The sequence below is a fragment of the Pristis pectinata genome, chromosome 17 (genome assembly GCF_009764475.1).
Source record: "Pristis pectinata isolate sPriPec2 chromosome 17, sPriPec2.1.pri, whole genome shotgun sequence".
Taxonomy (NCBI): domain Eukaryota; kingdom Metazoa; phylum Chordata; class Chondrichthyes; order Rhinopristiformes; family Pristidae; genus Pristis; species Pristis pectinata.
Window position 1 is genome coordinate 42645403 of NC_067421.1, and position 19708 is coordinate 42665110.

Below are 19708 nucleotides of genomic sequence, written 5' to 3' on the forward strand. Positions count from 1 at the left end.
TTGCAGAGTTTGGGACCTTGGCAGCTGAAGGCACTGCCACCAAATTCTGATTAAATTCTGAACAAAGGTCATTGACATGAAAGCTAACTCCTATTGTTCTCTCTACAGATGCTGCCTGAGCTGGTGAGGTCAAGCGGGTTGAGAGCTTCAAGTTCCTAGGAGTGAACATCACCAATAGCCTATCCTGGTCCAACCATGTAGACGCCACAGCCAAGAAAGGTCACCAGTGCCTCGAGTTCCTCAGAAGGCTAAAGTAGTTTGGCATGTCCCCTTTGACCTTCACCAATTTTTAACAATGCACCATAGAGAGCATCTTATCCAGATGCATTATGGTTTGGTACGGCAACTGGTCTGCCCGTGACACAGCTGTTGTGGACACAGCTCAGCACATCATGGAAACCAGCCTCCCCTCCACGGACTCTGTCTATACCTCTTGTTGCCTCGGTGAAGCAGCCAGCATAATCAAAGACCCTGCCAAACCGGACATTCTCTCTTTCCCACACCAAGCCCCCCCTCCCCAATCGGGCAGAAGATACAAAAACCTGAAAGCACGTACTACCAGGCTCAAGGACAGCTTCTATCCCACTGTTATAAGACTCTTGACCTCATAATCTACCTCATTATGGCCATGCACCTTATTGTCTACCTGCACTGCGTTTTCTCTGTAACTGCAACACTTTATTCTGCATTCTGTAATTGTTTTAGCTTGTACTACCTCAATACACTATTGTAATGAAGTGATCTCTATGGACAGTATGCAAAACAAAGTTTTTCCACTGTACCTCAGTACATGTGACAATAATATTCCAACTTAAAGTAAAATACCGACAATCCGGCACCCAGGGACTTTGGTGGGGTCAGTCTAGTAAACTTTCAGGACTACTGGAAGTTATTGCTATTAATACACCAATACAAAGAACAATACAGCACAATACAGGCCCTTCTGCCCACAATGTTGTGCCGACCTTTAAACCTCGCCTAAGGCTATCTAACCCTTTCCTCCCACATATCCCTCTATTTTAAATTCCTCCATATGCTTATCTAACAATCTCTTGAATTTGACCAACGCACCTGCCTCCACCACCACCCCAGGCAGCGCATTCCATGCACCAACCACTCTCTGGGTAAAAAACCTTCCTCTGATATCTCCCTTGAGCTTCCCACCCATTACTTTAAAGCCATGTCCTCTTGTATTGAGCATTGGTGCCCTGGGAAAGAAGCACTGGCTGTCCACTCTATCTATTCCTCTTAATATTTTGTACACCTCTATCATGTCTCCTCTCATGCTCCTTCTCGCCAAAGAGTAAAGCCCGAGCTCCCTTAGTTTTTCCTCATAATCCATACTCTCTAATCCAGGCAGCATCCTGGTAAATCTCCTCTGCACCCTTTCCAACGCCGCCACATCCTTCCTATAATGAGGCGACCAGAACTCGACAAAGTACTCTAAGTGTGGTCTAACCAGAGTTTTGTAAAGCTGCATCATTACCTCGCGGCTCTTAAACTCGATCCCACGACTTATGAATGCTAACATCCTTTAAGCTTTCTTAACTACCCTATCCACCTGTGAGGCAACTTTCAGTGATCTGTGGATATGAACCCCCAGATCCCTCTGCTCCTCCACACTACCCAGAATCCTGCCATTAACTTTGTACTCTGCCCTGGAGTTTGTCCTTCCAAAGTGTACCACCTCACACTTCTCCGGATTGAACTCCATCTGCTACTTCTCAGCCCAGCTCTGCATCCCATGTCCCTCTGCAATCTTGCACAATCCTCCACACTATCACAACACCACCAACCTTTGTGTCGTCTGCAAACTTACCAACCCACCCTTCTACCCCCTCATCCAAGTCATTAATAAAAATCACGAAAAGCAGAGGTCCCAGAACCAACCCTTGTAGGACACCGCTAGTTACAGATCTCCAATCTGAATGCACTCCCTCCACCACAACCCTCTGCTTTCTACAGGCAAGCCAATTCTGAATCCACACGGCCAAGCTCCCCTGGATCCCATGCCCTCTGACCTTCTGAAGAAGCCTACCACGTGGAACCTTGTCAAATGCCTTACTAAAATCCATGTAGACCACATCTACTGCACTACCCTCATCAATTTGTCTGGTCACCTCCTCAAGGAACACTATCAGGCTTGTGAAACATGATCTGCCCTTCACAAAGCCATGCTGGCTGTCCCTGATCAGACCATGATTCTCTAAATGCCCATAGATCCTATCTCTAAGAATCTTTTCCAACAGCATGCCCACCACAGGTGTAAGGCTCACTGGTCTATAATTCCCTGGACTATCCCTACTAACTTTTTTGAATAAGGGGACAACATTTGCCACCCTCCCATGCCATTCCCGTGGACAACGAGGACTCAAAGATCCTAGCCAACGGTTCAGCAATCTCCTCCCTCGCCTCGCAGAGTAGCCTGGGGAATATTCCGTCAGGCCCTGGGGACTTATCTGTCCTAAAATTTTCTAACAGCTCCAACACATCCTCTCTCTTGATATCAACATGCTCTAGAACATTAACCTTACCAACACTGTCCTCAGCATCATCAAGACCCCTCTCCTTGGTGAATACTGAAGAGAAGTATTCATTGAGGACCTCACCCACTTCCACAGCTTCCAAACACGTCTTCCCACCTTTATCCCTAATCGGTCCTACCTTTACTCTCGTCATCCTTCTGCTCTTCACGTAAGTGAAAAATGCCTTGGGGTTTTCCTTAACCCTATTCGCCAAGGCCTTTTCATGTCCCCTTCTTGCTCTCCTCAGCCCCTTCTTAAGTTCCTTCCTTGCTACTCTATATTCCTCAAGAGCCCTATCTGATCCTTGCTGCCTAAACCTTATGTATGCTGCCTTCATCCTCCTAACTAGACGTTCCACCTCTCGTCATCCATGGTTCCTTCACCCTGCCATTCTTTCTCTGTCTCAACGGGACAAATTTATCCCTAACATCCTGTATGAGATCCCTGAACAACGACCACATCTCCATGGTACATTTCCCTTCAAAAATGTCATCCCAATTCACACTCGCAAGTTCTAGCCTTATAGCCTCATAATTTGCCCTTCCCCAATTAAATATCTTCCTGTCCTCTTTGCTCGTATCCTTGTCCATGACAATGCTAAAGGTTAGGGAGCGGTGGTCACTGTCCCCCAAATGCTCACCCACTGAGAGATCTGTCACCTGACCCAGTTCATTACTTAATACTAGATCTAATATGGCATTCCCTCTAGTCGGCCTGTCAACATACTGTGACAGGAATCCGTACTGGACACACTTAGCAAACTCTGCCCGGTCTAAACCTTCAAGTGCCAATCGATATTTGGGAAGTTGAAGTCTCCCATGATAACAACCCTGTTATTTTTGCACCTTTCCAAAATCTGCCTCCCAATCTGCTCCTTAGTATCCCTGCTGCTACCAGTGGGTCTATAGAATACTCCCAGTAGAGGAACTGCTCCTTTCTTGTTCCTAACTTCCACCCATACTGAATCTAGAGAGGATCCTGCTACTGAATCTAGAGAGGATCCTGCTACATTATCTACCCTTTCTGCAGCTGTAAAGGTATCCCTGACCAGTAACACCACCCCTCCTCCTCTTCTCCCCCCCACCCCACGCACCCCCCCCCCATCCTTTTTAAAACACTGAAATCCGGGAATATTCAGTATCCATTCCTGCCCCGGTGACAGCCAAGTCTCTGCAAGAGCTGCAATATCATAGTTCCATGTATTTATCCAAGCCCTCAGTTTCTCACCCTTATTCCTGATGCTTCTTGCATTTAAGTAAATGCACTTTAGCCCATCCACCTTACTACTTTTATACCCTATACTCTGCTTCTCCTTCCTCAAAGCCTCTCTACATGTTAGATCTGGCTTTACTCCATGCACTTCTTCCACTGACCTATCCCTCCTATTCCCATCCCCCTTGCAAAATAGTTTAAACTCCCCCGAACCAAACTAGCAAACCTGCCTGCAAGGATACTGGTCCCCCTCGAGTTCAGGAGTAACCCATCCAATCTGTACAGGTCCCACCTTCCCCAGAAGAGACCCCAATGATCCAAAAATCTAAAACCTTGCCACCTGCACCAACTCCTCAGCCACACATTCATCTGCCATCTCCTCCTATTCTTACCTTCACTAACACGTGGCACTGGCAGTAATCCTGAGATTGCTACCCTTGAGGTCCTGCTCTTCAGCATTCTTGCTAGCTCCCTAAACTCACTTTTAGGGACCTCATCCCTCTTCCTATGTCGTTGGTACCAACATGTACCACGTCTTCTGGCTGCTTTCCCTCCCGCACAAGAATGCTGTGGATCTGATCAGAGACATCCTGGACCCTGGCATCCGGGATTCTCGCTTAAGTCCACAGAACCTCCTGTCTGTTCCCCTGACTATTGAGTCCCCTATCACTATTGCCCTCCTCTTCTCCTCCCTTCCCTTCTCTTCTGAGCAGCAGGACCAGTCCCAGTGCCAGAGACCTGGCTACTGCCACTTGATCCCTGTAGGTCAACCTCCCAACAGCATCCAAAGCAGAATACCTGTTTTTGAGGGGAACAGCCTCCGGGGTCCTCTGCTCTGTCTGTCTGTCCCCTTTCTCTCCCCTGACAGTCACCTATCTATCTGCCTCCTGCGCCTAGAAGTACCTGCTCTTAAGGGGGGGGGGGGGGGGGGGGGGTGGTGGTGACTGCCTCCCGATGCACAGCACCTACATAACTCTCTCCCTCCCTGATGCTTTGCAGTGTTTGAAGCTGCAACTCCAGCTCATCAATTCTGAGCTGAAGTTCCTCCAGCCTCTACTGCAGATGTGGTCACCATGCACCACAGCAGGGTCCACTAGCTCCCACATCATGCAGCTGTAGCACATTGCCTTGCTCTCCATTTGAACTATTTTTTTCTTACCAGCTGTAGTCTACTTAAAAGTTATAACAACAGTAAACCTTACCTTTACTTACCAGCTACTCACCAATGTAGTTGCAGATGGTCTCTGCCTCTTGATGCTGAAGCCTGTTGTGCCAAAGCCACTCACTCTGACTCTGTCCACTCCGACAATGGCCGCTCCAAAATACACTTTTATTTATTTTTTTAAACATATTAAACATGAGAATAATAAATTTTTCAGTGATTCCAGTGAGCAAGAAACTGAGCAAAATAAGCTGAAATATTCAGGACCAGATCCCGGCTCCTGCCACATATCTACCCACTTACATCTCCGACACCCAGTGTTTATGACCCCGAGCCCAGTCCACAGTCACACGCCCAGCCCACAGTCTTGGCCCCAGCTGCACAACCTACACATTCCAGAATATTGAATGAGCCAGGTGCCGAACTATTGGAATTTCCTAATAATTGGATACTAGATTATCAGAATTTTATTGAATCTCCAGGATACTCTGTTTTTATTTCAGATTAAATTATAGACCGGTGAGTCTTACCTCAGTGGTTGGTAAGCTGATGGAGAAGATCCTGAGAGGCAGGATTTATGAACATTTGGAGAGGTATAATATGATTAGGAATAGTCAGCATGGCTTTGTCAAGGGCGGGTCCTGCCTTACGAGCCTGATTGAATTTTTCGAGGATGTGACTAAGCACGTCGATGAAGGGAGAGCAGTAGATGTAGTGTATATGGATTTCAGCAAGGCGTTTGATAAGGTACCCCATGCAAGGCTTATGGAGAAGGTGAGGAGACATGGGATCGAAGGGGACATTGCAGTGTGGATCCAGAACTGGCTGGCCCACAGAAGGCAAAGAGTGGTTGTTGAAGGGTCGTATTCTGAGTGGAGGTCGGTGACCAGTGGTGTACCTCAGGGATCTGTTCTGGGACCCTTGCTCTTTGTGATTTTTATAAACAACCTGGATGAGGAAGTGGAGGGGTGGGTTAGTAAGTTTGCGGATGACACGAAGGTTGGGGGTGTTGTGGATAGTTTGGAGGGCTGTCAGAGGTTACAGAGGGACATAGATAGGATGCAGAGTTGGGCTGAGAAGTGGCAGATGCAGTTCAACCCAGATAAGTGTGAAGTGGTTCATTTTGGTAGGTCAAATATGTTGGCGGAATATAGTATTAATGGTAGGACTCCTGGCAGTGTGGAGGATCAGAGGGATCTTGGGGTCCGAGTCCATAAGACGCTCAAAGTGGCTGCGCAGGTTGACTCTGTGGTTAAGAAGGCATATGGTGTATTGTCCTTCATCAATCAGGGAATTGAATTTAGGAGCCGAGAGATATTGTTGCAGCTATATTGGTCCCTGGTCAGACCCCACTTGGAGTATTGTGCTCAGTTCTGGTCGCCTCACTACAGGAAAGATGCGGAAGCCATAGAGAGGGTACAGAGGAGATTTACAAGAATGCTGCCTGGAATGCAGAGCATGCCTTATGAAAGCAGTTTGAGGGAACTCGGCCTTTTCTCCTTGGAGAGACGGAGGATGAGGGGGGACCTGATAGAGGTATATATGATGATGAGAGGTATTGGATAGGGTAAATAGTCAGAGGCTTTTCCCCAGGGCTGAAATGATGGCCACAAGAGGACATAGGTTTAAGGTGCTGGGGAGTAGATATAGAGGAGATGTCAGGGGTAAATGTTTTACTCAGAAAGTGGTGAATGCGTGGAATGGGCTGCTGGAAACGGTGGTGGAGGTGGATACAATAAGGTCTTTTAAGAGACTGTTAGATAGGTACATGGAGCTGAGTAAAATAGAGGGCTAGGGGTAAGCCTAGTAATTTCTAGGGTAGGGACATGTTTGGCACAGCTTTGTGGGCCGAAGGGCCTGAACTGTGCTGTAGTTTTTTCTATGTTTCTATGTATGTTTCTAAAATCAGTGATGAGCAAGAAGTCAGAATTGGAGGTGTGCAGATACTTCAGCAGTTATTGGACCAGTGGAAAGGACAGAGTTAGTAAGGAGTAAGATTACAAGAGATTTCAAAACAAGATCAAATTTTAAAACCATGACACTGTATAATCAGGGCCAACGTAAAGTACCGACCACAAGGTGACTGGCAAAAAAAAACTGGTAGAAACTGGGGAGTCAGACAGCAAAGTTTTAAATCACCTCAATTTATATAGAATAATACAAGAGAACAGGGCAGGGAATAGAGGGATGGGGACCATGTGCAGGCAGATGGGATTAGTTTAGATTGGCATCATGGCCGGCACAGACATGGTGGGCAGAAGGGCCTGTTCCTGTGCAGTGCTGCTCTACATTAAGAGAAGCCTTCTAAGGACGCACCGAATTAGTCAAATCCAAAAATAAGGCAGAGTCATAGGTTTCTTCTTGAGCCTAGTTACCTAAGCAGGGCCCGATGGAACTAAAAGTACAATCAGGTTTCAAGATGGGAGAGGTATTAGAAAAAAAATCCTTAAGATCAGGTCTGCATGGACCAGTCTGCATCTTTAAAAATAAATGCATTGAGGCTCAGTACTTCATTTAGGTCCTGGCTACCCAACTTGAACCTGAGAGGACCCAACTATACATGTTAAGAAATAGCAGCTTACAAAATAACAAGGCTTTGGACTGGCAGCAATCAGGCCAGGCTTTAACTTTATACCTCCAGTTTCAGCAACAGATGACTAAAACCAAGGGGTTGAGTCAGATGACAACATGAAAGTACAAATATGCAAATCAAATTTCAATCAGGAGACCAAGGTCGCGAACTGTTTGGTTCAGTTCAGACAATCACCAGGGAAAAGAATGGAGTCAGTGGCTAGGGAGCAAAGTCTGTGATGGAGAACGACCTCAGTTTCACTAATATTTAGTTGCAGAATATTTCTGTTGATCCATTTTTGAATCTGGCTTTTCTGAATGGTCCAGTGGAAGACTGCACTGATATCAAACCACGAGTCACTGGTTCAAATCTCATCCTGGTTGGTTTCCACAAGCAGCCAGAATATTCTTCAAACAAAAACATTTACAATTTAAAGTGGTTCACAGGACCCATATGTCTAAGGATAAGCTAGCCCATTTTTAAATCACCATATAAATCCTATGTGTGACAGATGTAAGTCGAAGGTAGCTTCCCTGACACATATGTTTTGGTCTTGTTCTCTTTTGGAAAAATATTGGAAAGACATTTTTAACATTATTTCAACTGTATTGAATATTGATTTACCTCACCCAATCACTGCAACTTTTGGGCTACCAATGATGGAATCTGGCCGCTTATCTGCTGCTGCTTGTTGTATGATTGCCTTTGTTACATTAATGGCCAAGCGATCCATTTTGTTTAAGTGGAAGGATCCAAAATCTCCCACTACTTTTCAATGGTTTTCTCAAACTATATCATGTTTAAACTTAGAAAAAAAATTAGGAGTGGCACTGTTGATTCTTCGCCTAAATTTGAGGAAGTTTGGAGACCACTCATTCAATATTTTCATATGATATAGATCCCTTTTTAATAATCTTTGAACTTAGAGGAGCGGAGTTGACAACATAATAATGCTCTTTGTTCATCGAAAAATGTCAGTCCAGTTTTGTTTTCTTTTGAATTTTTTTTTAGTTTGTTTCGATTACTTATAATTTTTTTGATTTGTTTTTTTTTAATATAATAAATCTTTTTCCTTCTCTTTTTGATTTTTTTTGTAATATATTTGTTTACCAAGAAACCGTGGGGCCTAGAATATATTCTTTATTCTTTATGACTATATATGTCATGATTGTCCTCCCCATCTCTTTGTATCACGTGTATAATCACCGATGTTATAAGTATTAATCTGTATTAATTTGAAAATTAATAAAAAGATTGAAAAAGAAAAAAATTGGGTGCCAATGCCAGTTATACAGCATGGATCAAAAAGGACAAATAGTCAAGTAATTTAGAGGAAATGAAGGTATTAGGAGACATGCAGAAGAGTGAAGCTGAGTGTTGTCAGCAGACACATGGGAATGGAGGCTGTGTTTCTATTTGATGTGGCTACAGGGAGGATACAAACACTGCTGCTCAGCCATTTCAAAAACCAAATTATACTGAGCACTAGCAACATTGTCAATTACTAATTTCTTCAGTGCAAAGACTACCATTTGTGATGATGTTGTTGTCGTTGAATACATTTCCCTCAATCCAGCAAACTAAATTGTGCAATTTATGGTAATTTGAACAGAAATAGTTCTCCAAATGCAACTGCTACTCTTCCTGATAAAAATTCACGCACTGCATTCACAAGCATCACATTATCTGGTTTATCACCGAGTTTAGCATGAGGCGATATTTCGGGTGACCAATCTGAGCCAAAGATTCAGATCAGAAAGTGAAGTTGCCCAAACAGATTTGGATAATGCCTTTATACAATAAGTTAACACTAATGAATTATGATATCTTAGGCTCATGATAGGTTGGTCAAAAACCTAAAAGGCCTCAGGATCCAAGGGATAGTGGCAAATTGGATACAAAATTGGCAGAAGGCAAAGGTCAATGGTTGACGGGTGTTTTGTGACTGGCAAGTAGTGACCACTGAGGCTCCATGCAGCTTAGTACTCTGTCCCTCGCTATAATACAGTATATATATTAATGATTTGGAATTAAGTGTAGGGAGTATGCTCAGGAAATTTGCAGAAAAATAATTGCAGATGCTGGAAATCCAAAATAAAAGCAAAAAATGCTGGAAATAATCAGCTGTTGGGCTGCAGCTGTAGGGGAAGAAACAGTTAATGCTTCAGGTCAAATAATTCCCTGTATAGTCAAGAGCAAATTGGAAAGCCTCAGATGGCAGGAAGATAAGGACAGTTTGGTCAGTTGGGCAGAAAAATGGCAAATGGAATTAAATCTGAAGTAGAAGATTTTGCTTTTGGGGAGTGCAAAAAGGCAAGGGAATGTACAATAAATGGGAGTGTACTGAGTGGCTTGGAGGAGCAGAGAAATCTGGAGTGTACATCCACAGATCCTTAATGGCAGCTGGACAGATCAATAAGGTGGTTAAAAAGGCACATGGGATGTCTTCCTTTATTAGTTAGGTTATGCTAGAACTGTGTACAATAGCAATTGGAGTACAGTTAGAAAGGGTGTAAAGAATTGGAAGGAGTGAAATATTGTAGTTAGAAAGAAAATTTGGATAAGATAGTGGTGTTTTCTTTGGAATGAGGAGGTGGAGGCGTGTTGTGATTGTGGTTCATAAAGTTATGAGAGAGCCCGAACAGTGTAAATAAGAGGGAACCATTTTCCTCAATAGATGGGTCAAAACAGATTTAAAGTAATTAGTAGAAGAGGAGACCATAAGACACAGAATCAGAATTAGGCCATTCGCCCATCAAGTCTGTTCCGCCATTCGATCGTGGCTGATTTGTTTTTCCCTCTCAACCCCATTCTCCGGCCTTCTCCCAGTAACCTTTGATGCCCTTACTAATCAAGAACCTATCAACCTCCACTTTAAATACACCCAATGACTTGGCCTCCACAGCCATCTGTGGCAATGAATTCCACAGATTCACCACCCTCTGGCTAAAGAAATTCCTCCTTATCTTTGTTCTAAAGGGACATCCTTCTATTTGAAGGCTGTGCCCTCTGGTCCTGGACTCTCCCACTACTGGAAACATCCTCTCCACGTCCACTCTATCCAAGCCTTTCAAAATTCAGGTTTCAATGAGATCCCCCCTCATCCTTCTAAACTCCAGAGAGTACAGGCCCAGAGCCATCAAACACTCCTCATACATTAACCCTTTCATACCCAGAATCATTCTTGTAAACCTCCTCTGGACACTCTCCAACGCCAGCACATCCTTCTTAGATATGGGGCCCAAAACTGCCCACAATGCTCCAAATGTGGTCTGACCAACACCATATAAAGCCTCAGCATTACATTCTTGCTTTGATATTCTAGTCCAATCGAAATGAATGCTGACATTGCATTTGCCTTCCTTACCAGCGACTCAACCTGCAAGTTAACCTTTAGGGAATCCTGCACTAGGACTCCCAAGTCCCTTTGCACCTCTGAATTCTGAATTTGCTCCCCATTTAAAAATAATCGAGGCCTTTATTCCTTCTACCAAAATGCATGACCATACACTTCCCTATGCTGTATTCTGTCTGCCACTTCTTTGCCCATTCTCCCAACTTGTCCAAGTCCTTCTGCAGACTCCCTGCTTCCTTAACACTACCTGTCCCTACACCCATCTTTGTGTCATCCGCAAACTTGGCCACAAAGCCATCAAATCCGTCATCCAGGTCATTAACATATAACATGAAAAGTAGCAGACCCAACACCAACTCCTGTGGAACACCACTAGTCACCAGCAGCCAACCAGAAAAGGCCCCCTTCATTCCCACTCTTTGCCTTCTGCCAGTCAGCCAATCTTCTATCCATGCTAGTACCTGTAATACCATGGGCTCATATCTTGTTTAGCAGCCTCGTGTGCGGCACTTTGTCAAAAAGCTTCTGAAAATCCAAGTCAACAACATCCACCGATTCTCCTTTGTCTATTCTGCATGCTACTTCCTCAAAGAATTCCAACAGCTTTGTCAGGGAGATGAAGCAAAACATTCTTCTCCCTAATGGCAAAAGGATTCTAGAACTCACTGCCTTAAAGAGTGTAAGAGACAGAAATTGACAGCACATTTTAGTAGTACCTGGAACATGTACTTCAACAGCTGTGACCTGCAGAACTATGGACCAAGTGTGGGAAAAGGTCATGCAGCTCTGTCTGATTGGAAGAGATACAATGGTAGGAGGTAAATTTTATGATTTTCTACCATGGTCCAGGAGTACATTTTCAGAAAAAGAATGCGGCAAAACAAACATCGTCTCTCACAGAAACGATTAAGAAAATCAATTCTGAAATTTATCACAGTCCGAGGCTCTTGTAATGCTGCATGAATTCTAACAAACGGCTGCATTTTTAATCCAAGGAATATATACCCATCTAATAATGGATCTACAAAATCATTACTATTGTCATAAATGTGAAATTATTCCATGGCTGTAAATAATAGTGTCAGTGTAATTTGCAACCTTAGAAAGCATACTGATCTGAGACATGAAACCACTCATAACAAACAAAATTCATTTTACTATCATGTCAACTAAGTTTCATAGCCAACAAGCATGAAATTAGAGGCATGATCTTCCAAGCAATTACTTATATCCACTCTTTCTATAACCTTTCAAACAAAACAATTCCAGCAATTCATTTGTAATGACACTTCCTGATATGAAGGCAAACATAATGTTCACACTATAGTAACAAAATATTTTAAAAATGCCTTTGAAATGAAAGACCTGCACAATACGTTATTTATATTCCTTATGCATAACTGATTTAGGGTGCTAATATTTATTACAGATATGAGACTCTTGTGTGACAATGAAAACAAATTACAGGCAGCGCATCTAATCATCCATGCAGCTAAACCCGCTTAGTGTACTCCAACACAAACTCAATTCGATCTTCTGAAATATTCAGCTCACTGTTCATAACCAAACAGGATCTCACTATCCATTTTAATTGCTAAACCCGACTTCCACTGATAGCACAAGCTTTCTCAATTACATTAGTTTTTATTTAAAAAGTTTACTGCCTAAACTTTAATTCATACATAATGAATCACTACAGAAATTCCTAGATTCACACCACTCCACCAAAAAAATCTAATGAATCCAATAAATAAAAAGTAACGAATTGTTATAAAGAACAGCCAAGCACAATTTAAACCCACGTAGGAAGTTGAAAATCTATAAACACAGCTTTCAAATTGTTTTGAATTTCCCCACAAGTGATTGATCTGTATTCTGCTTTCAGTTTACACAAAATAATGCTGTTTCTTTCATGATTTCACAATTTTAAGACCCAAAAATATTTCACCAAACATGCCATAAATTGATAATCTTCATTAAATTCACAAACTTGAATAATTAGTTACTAGTTGATACTTAAAGACCATATTATTTATTTATCCACAAAGCCACATTTATTGTCTACCCAAACTGACTGAACAGCGTGGCTCACAAGGCTATTTCAGAGCAGTTAAAAGTTAACCACATTGTTGTCAATCAATAAATAAATTTGCCAATTTCCTTCCCTGAAAGGCATCAGTGAACCGTGAATTTTTCATGATAATTTAGTTGTTACATGGTCATTCCCAATTTAATTATCTGAATGTAAATTCTTTCATTGTTGTGCTGGGATCCAAACTCCTGACTCCAGATTACAGATACTATAAGATTAACTTAAACACCATGCTACCATACCCTTATATATAATGCCATACATCAATAATGGATCAGAACAATGTACGTGCCCCAAGCCCCTCTTCTGCTCAAATAAAATTTATTTTCAGCTTCACAGAGCAAGCAAGTGCTTTTACCCCTTCTGGCATACCTGTTGAACACTGTAACCTTCTTTTTGAGAGAAGTATTGCTTCTTGAACTCATAATAAGCATTGTACTGATGCCAAGGCTGCAGAAACTCAAACCTGAAAGACAGACCACAGATTCAAACTCAAAACATAGGTCAACATATAAAAATACATTTCAAACTACATTTACACACAAAATAAACTCCTTATAAAGTGCTAAAAACCATATCAGATCACACTGCAGAGGTACCTCTGCAGTTTGTTAATGATTATATATTTGTTCATGAAACCGTGACCAAAAGATTAAAGTGAAAAAATTTCAACTGTCTGCCACACTGTGTAATCCATGTTCAAACAAATATATTAAAAGTGCGCAAGTTGTCTACAAAGGATATATTTTTAATTGGTTGAAACTTTTAATTCAGGCAGTTTCAAGGAGAAAAATATCAAATCCAAACACATCTGAATAGTTTAAACTGTAAAATGAACCTAACATGAGCTTTTTGAAAACACCTAAGTTCAATCTTTTTTTTAAAACATTGGACTGTTATACATTCTTTAAAAAAAAAATTACCTCGTATGTACTAAAACTATTCGAGAGTTATTACAAGCTTTTAAATATTCTCAGGATTTGAGGACTGCTGGCAAGGCTGGCATTTATTGCTCATCCCTAATAAAGGGGTCAGTTAAAAGTCAGAGTGGTATACAGTAGGACTGGAGCACCAGAGGCCAAATCAGGAAAATTCTTTTCCTAAAGGACTGATGAATCAGGGATTTTTATGAGAACCAACAGCCTCATAATCACTTTTATTATTACTGCCTTTTTATTAGCTGACAACATGCATGATGAGATTTTAATTCATATCTCTAAATTATTAAACCAGGTTGAAAATAAAAGCCAGAAGTTTGAAATAAAAACAGAAAGTGCTGGAAACACTTAAGCAGCATCTGTGGGAAAAAAAGTTATTGTTTCAGGTTGAAGAACCTGTTGGTTATTAATCCAGCAAAATAACTAAAATTGCATCTCATAACATTCCTAATATCTCTATAAGAACTTACTATTTTAATATAAATTTCATACTTTAACCTCAAATGGAGAAACAAGGTTGTTTTATTTTAATATTTTATTATAATCACAGAATCAGTGTTTGCTTATCTTCAAACTTGAAAGATAAATCACATCTGACAAAATATTATTCCATTTGGGAATGGGGAGGGGAAATAGTCAAGAAGAAAAATTCTGGTTAATTTCACTGTTCTCCTTCTTAATGTAGGCTGTTATGAATTTTAGAGGGACTATATTAGCCAAAATTTGATATATTGCCTATGTAAGTGATTCAAATGATATGTCATTTTTCTAAAATGCCATCCAATAATACACTGAAGCTTATTTTATACTTGCAGTATAACAAATAGAGCAACATAGGCCGACAGCATTCAGTCCATTGTGTCCCTGCCAGCCTAGGAAGAGCTATCATCTAAGATACCACTTTCTACATCAGACTGCACAGCACAGCATATGGTATTTTACTTCTTAAAATTTGATGAGGCTTTCTGCTTTCATCACACTTTCAGACAGTGAGGTCCAGAACTCTGGCATGAAAAGAAATTCAGAACTTCTACTCCTACCACTACAAAAAAAAATGTAGCCCAGTTAATCTTTACTTTTAACTAAAGTTCTCTAGAACTGACAACACTCACATTATTCTTTCATAACAACTCTAGTGCTGTCACATCCCCCCTCTAGTGTGTGCAGTATTCTAGCAATGGTGTAAGTAGCATCTTAATTTGAGCAAACCTCCCTGTTTATATTCCACACCTCGACTACTGAAGTATTGTGAAGGCCTTTTTACTACCTGTTGCAGAGGTCTGTGGATCGCAAAGTCTGTTTGTTCCTCTACACTTACCAGCTACAGGAATGGAAATGACAGGTCAGAGCTTCTGCTATTTCCTATCCTCCGCAACAACATAGTTCCCCTTTTATCAAGTCAAATGCAAGATATTCATTCATGAAGATGTGAAAACCAACACCTTCTGTCTCTTTGCAGAACATCTTTTTTGGACTCTAATAAGCATTTGATTTTCCTCCAATTATCTTGTTCTTTATTTATAAACCAACATTGGGTTTTCCCTGTCAGTACTTTTTCATGGACTGTCTTTGCGTTCTCTCTACCTCTTTGTTCCAAACTCCTGTAGACCTTCTGCAGTGCTGTATTCCGGTTTTCCCATTTTTGCATTACCTTGACAACCATGTGGTTCAAGATTCAGAAAGTCTCATCCTGTTTCTCAGTGGAACATATCTGATGTGGGCTCTCATCATCACGAATGCCTCCCACTGCTCTAACATAGATTAATCTTTGTATATAAAGACACAAAATGCTGGAAATTCACAGGTCAGACAGCATCTGCTGAAACAGAAACAAAACCAACATCCTGATAGGGTGGCACAGTGGAATAACTAGGAGAGTTGCTGCTTCACAGCTCCAGGGTCCCTGGTTCAATCCTGCCATCCCATGCCATGTGTGTTTACAAATTCCTCCTGTGACTGCGTGGGATTCTCCAGATGCTCTGGTTTCTTCCCATCATTAAATGACCACTGTAAGTTGTCTCTAGTGTGTAGATGAGTGGTAGAATCTAGGGAGGAGATAATAGGAATGTGGGGAGAATAAAATAAATAAGGGTAAACTAGGGTGCTTGATGGCTGGCAAGGACTTTGTGGGCCAAAGAGCCGTTTCTCTCTCTGGTGCTATCCCAGGTCAGAGACCCTTCACTCCCACACCACCAGGTTCAAAAACACCTACTTCCCTTCAATCATTCTGTTCTTGATTTAACCTGCACAATCCTAATCACTACTTCAATAGAACAACACTAGGACCACTTTGCACTACAATGGACTTTATTTTTGTTCTAATTATGTCCTATCTTGTAAAATTGTGTATAATTTATGTCTTCCTTGTGAATGCTGCTTATGTGATGCTCTGTGCCTGTGATGCTGCTGCAAGTAAGTCTCCCATTGCACCTGTGCACACATGGACTGGTTCATTTGACAACAATTCAACTTTGATTTTGCCTTTCTTTCTCTTTTCATAGACAATGCCTGACCTGCTAAGTGTTCCAGCAGTTTGTTTTTTTTCTCCTCCAGATTTCTATCATCCACAGTTTTTCTTTGATTTTCATTTACCTTCAAGTAGCTGTTTCTAAAACAATTTTGCTAAATTGCCCTTTCCCCAATTGAGAGCTTTTACTCCTAGTCTTTCTTCGTCCGTTTTCAGAACTAAATTAACTGATGATTGAACATCACCATCAAAATACATTTTCATTGATGTCTCCTTCAACTCTTCAGCTACATTTTCAAAAAAAATAAGTCCATAATCGTTCCCTTTTTTATCTGGCTTGCTGTGTGCTGGCTCAAAGTAAATCTTCTGAATGAATTTGAAGATTTCTGCACACTCTGTGCCTTTTATGTTGATTGTATCCAACTACTATCATACACACATGTGGGAGTTATATTCAGCATCAACTGAGGCAAGAAATGATTGTGTAGGAAAATCAAATTCCATTAATTATCTAACTTGAATGAAGAGTATACCAGAGTTAAGGAACTGCTCAGCTCACACCTTTCAAGTGAAATTCAAACACAATCCAGTAAATTAACACTATATCCAGTAATTTAACCTTAGATAGTATTGTAATCAAGTTCAAATTTTAGCTCATGTAAGGAATATCCTAAATTTGACCAAAGAAAGTATTTAATTTTAATGAAAGAAAACACATTATCTTATATTTCTCATCTTTTCGTCAATGAAAACAGTGATATTCTGACACTTTCATTGATTCAAGGTATCATCCAAAAAAAGCGAGAACTTAGGGGTTTAAGCTTTGAAGAGAGAAGATACCATGAGCTCCAAACCTGGCAGAGGGCAAAGCAAGATGATTAGCAACAAATAAATGGTGACAAGCGGATTTAAAAAAAACACACACAATAGATGGTTAAGTTCTGGACTATCACAGGTTGTAGGGAAGGGAGACTCAATTGTAGCATTCAAAAAAGGAGTTGGATAGGTATGTTCATGGAAAGAATTTTTGGGTAAAATGTGGGGGAGTATGATTGTAGTTTGATAGAATTAACATAAAAGACAAAGAGGGTGCAGGAATCTTTATATTCATTCGGAACATTTTTTTTCCAGCTAGCACACTGCAAGCCAATGAGAGGAGCCATTATGGATTTACTCTTTGGACATGAAGCCAGAGTGCTCCTTTGGGCTAAAAAGCCTCCTTCCATGTTGCAACCATTCCATGAGAAGTTGGAGATGTAAACAGAATAATGTTTTCAAACTCTAAACATAGAGTTAGAAGAGTAAAAACAGAAAATACTTGAAACACTGCATGGGTCAGGCAACATCAGTAGATGGAGAAACAGAGCTAATATTTCATGTCAAAGGCCCTTTGTCAAAACTATTCTGATGAAGAACCTTCAGACTGACACACCAAGACTGACTCAATCCCCATAGATGCTGTCTGACCTGCTGAATGCATCTGGCATTTTCTGTTTTTTTTGTATATTTTCAGGATCTTCAATTATTTTGATATTTGCAGAATTAGAGGACATGGTTTAAAGGTCACGCGAAGCTAAAGATTACAAGCTTTTTGCCCCCAGAACAGGGTATACGAGGACGAGACTTCCAACAGAACTTGCCATTTGATATAAATTCTTCAACTAAACCTCAACGTGCAAGGTTAAAAGAGCACTGAGGGTTAAAAAGAAAGGCAAAGATTGAAATGTACACACACCCAAGTACATACAGTTTGCTAGAGCAGGGGTAACTGCTGGAAATTTGAGGTCCAAAAGGGGTAAAAGAAAGAGACTTGAGGTTGACTGAATTTACCATAGTTCTCAATTATTTTCACATCATTACATTTTTATATTTTTCATGCTTCCTTGCGTCAGAGGAGGCCATTTGGCCTATCGTCTGTGCGGGCTCGTATAGTATTCTGATCAATCCCATTCACTTGGTTCCCTTTAACCTACTCAGTGTCTCATGCTCATGAACTCCCCCACTCATCACACTGGAGTGTCAGGAAGATGGTGCACTTAATGCCTTGAAATTAAACAAACCGAAAAATTCCGTCTGAGGAGAGCCAAGATCTAAGTTGCCATCTATCATGTTCTTTATTTTGTCATCTCTCTTCCAAAATTTCTGCCCAATGAATACATTGTGGGACATGCTGAAATAAATCTATGAAGAGATTAGTTTCCATTACAAACATAATACAACATTTCAGTTTATGACAAAAGAGTTTTCTGCATTAAGTAATCTTCAAGGACTAATTTAAAATTATCTTCAAAATAAGAGAAAATTATAAATTTGAGAAACACAGGAAGCCTATATATAATTAAAAGTATTAATAGTGGGTTTGTGTATATGCATATGGTGAACATTGCTTCCTTAAAAAAAACTCTGGCACATTTCAAGAACTGAAATTTAGAATACAAATACTCAGAGAATTCATATAAATCTCATTTATATATAACGTTTCCAAAATAATTTAAAGCACTATAAATAACTGCCTAGCTGCTTTTCACATTGATGGCACTGAAGGTTATACCGCACTGTTTCTATGTTGCTAACTTTCCTACTGTTCCATCCTGAGGGTGTGGTATCTTGTGATTGACTTACTACATTCAAACCAGAATAACAAGTATCTATGATAAAGGAAGACACAATGTAGCCAATGTCACACAAAAATACCATCAAACTCAATCCAAAACACACCCAAGGAATCAAAATCAGATAAAGAACATATTTTAACATGCTCTTTAAGTAGTTTAATCACCTGGGACTAAACTTATCCTGTCTTCCAATTTCATTTCTTCTTATATAATCATTCTTAAAGCTCCCTGAATGAGCACCAATCTGATGAAAATCTAATCCAAGTCAAATATTCTTCAGCCTCCCATGACTATCTAGATCTGAATCTATCGATTCATTTCACAAACACATCTGTTTGAAAACCTACTTTTACTCTTTGTCCCATCCCATTCATCTTTAATTTAAATAATGTCCTTTTTACCATTTAAATACTTTGGCCTTTTAATATTCTTTCCCCCCCCAGAGACCATCCTCACAATTCAGAAGTGCAAGTCACGGAATCATTTTATCCATTATTAAGAATGTGGGTACAAAGCTGTCACAGCGCTCCACATGAAGTTTCCAGAGTAAGCCAAAGGATTTGAAATCAAAATGTCCCATGATTGATCCCAGCACGACTGAACTTGTTAACAATTCAATGAACTTTCAAAAAGCACAAATTTTTTTATCCTTTTCCACCTAGACAATGATCAACTCCAACAAGTCATAGTTAATAACTCATGGTTCAAACCTCTCCCCCTACCATCAACATCCTGAGCGGCAGTACTGACCAGCAGCTTAACTGGACCAC

At 40.8% G+C, this 19708-nt stretch overlaps 1 protein-coding gene across 4 annotated transcripts in view; it reads right to left on the reverse strand.

The window, feature by feature from the left end:
- sfswap (splicing factor SWAP) overlaps nt 1-19708 on the reverse strand; it is a 113593-nt gene that overhangs the window by 66334 nt on the left and 27551 nt on the right. For all 4 annotated transcript variants that reach the window (XR_007957641.1, XM_052031734.1, XM_052031732.1 and 1 more), the window contains one exon: nt 13291-13384. Coding sequence is in view for 3 of the 4 variants with exons in the window: in XM_052031734.1 (XP_051887694.1) it covers nt 13291-13384 (94 nt within the window). In the remaining variant the exon portion in view is untranslated. The remainder of the gene's footprint in view (nt 1-13290; nt 13385-19708) is intronic.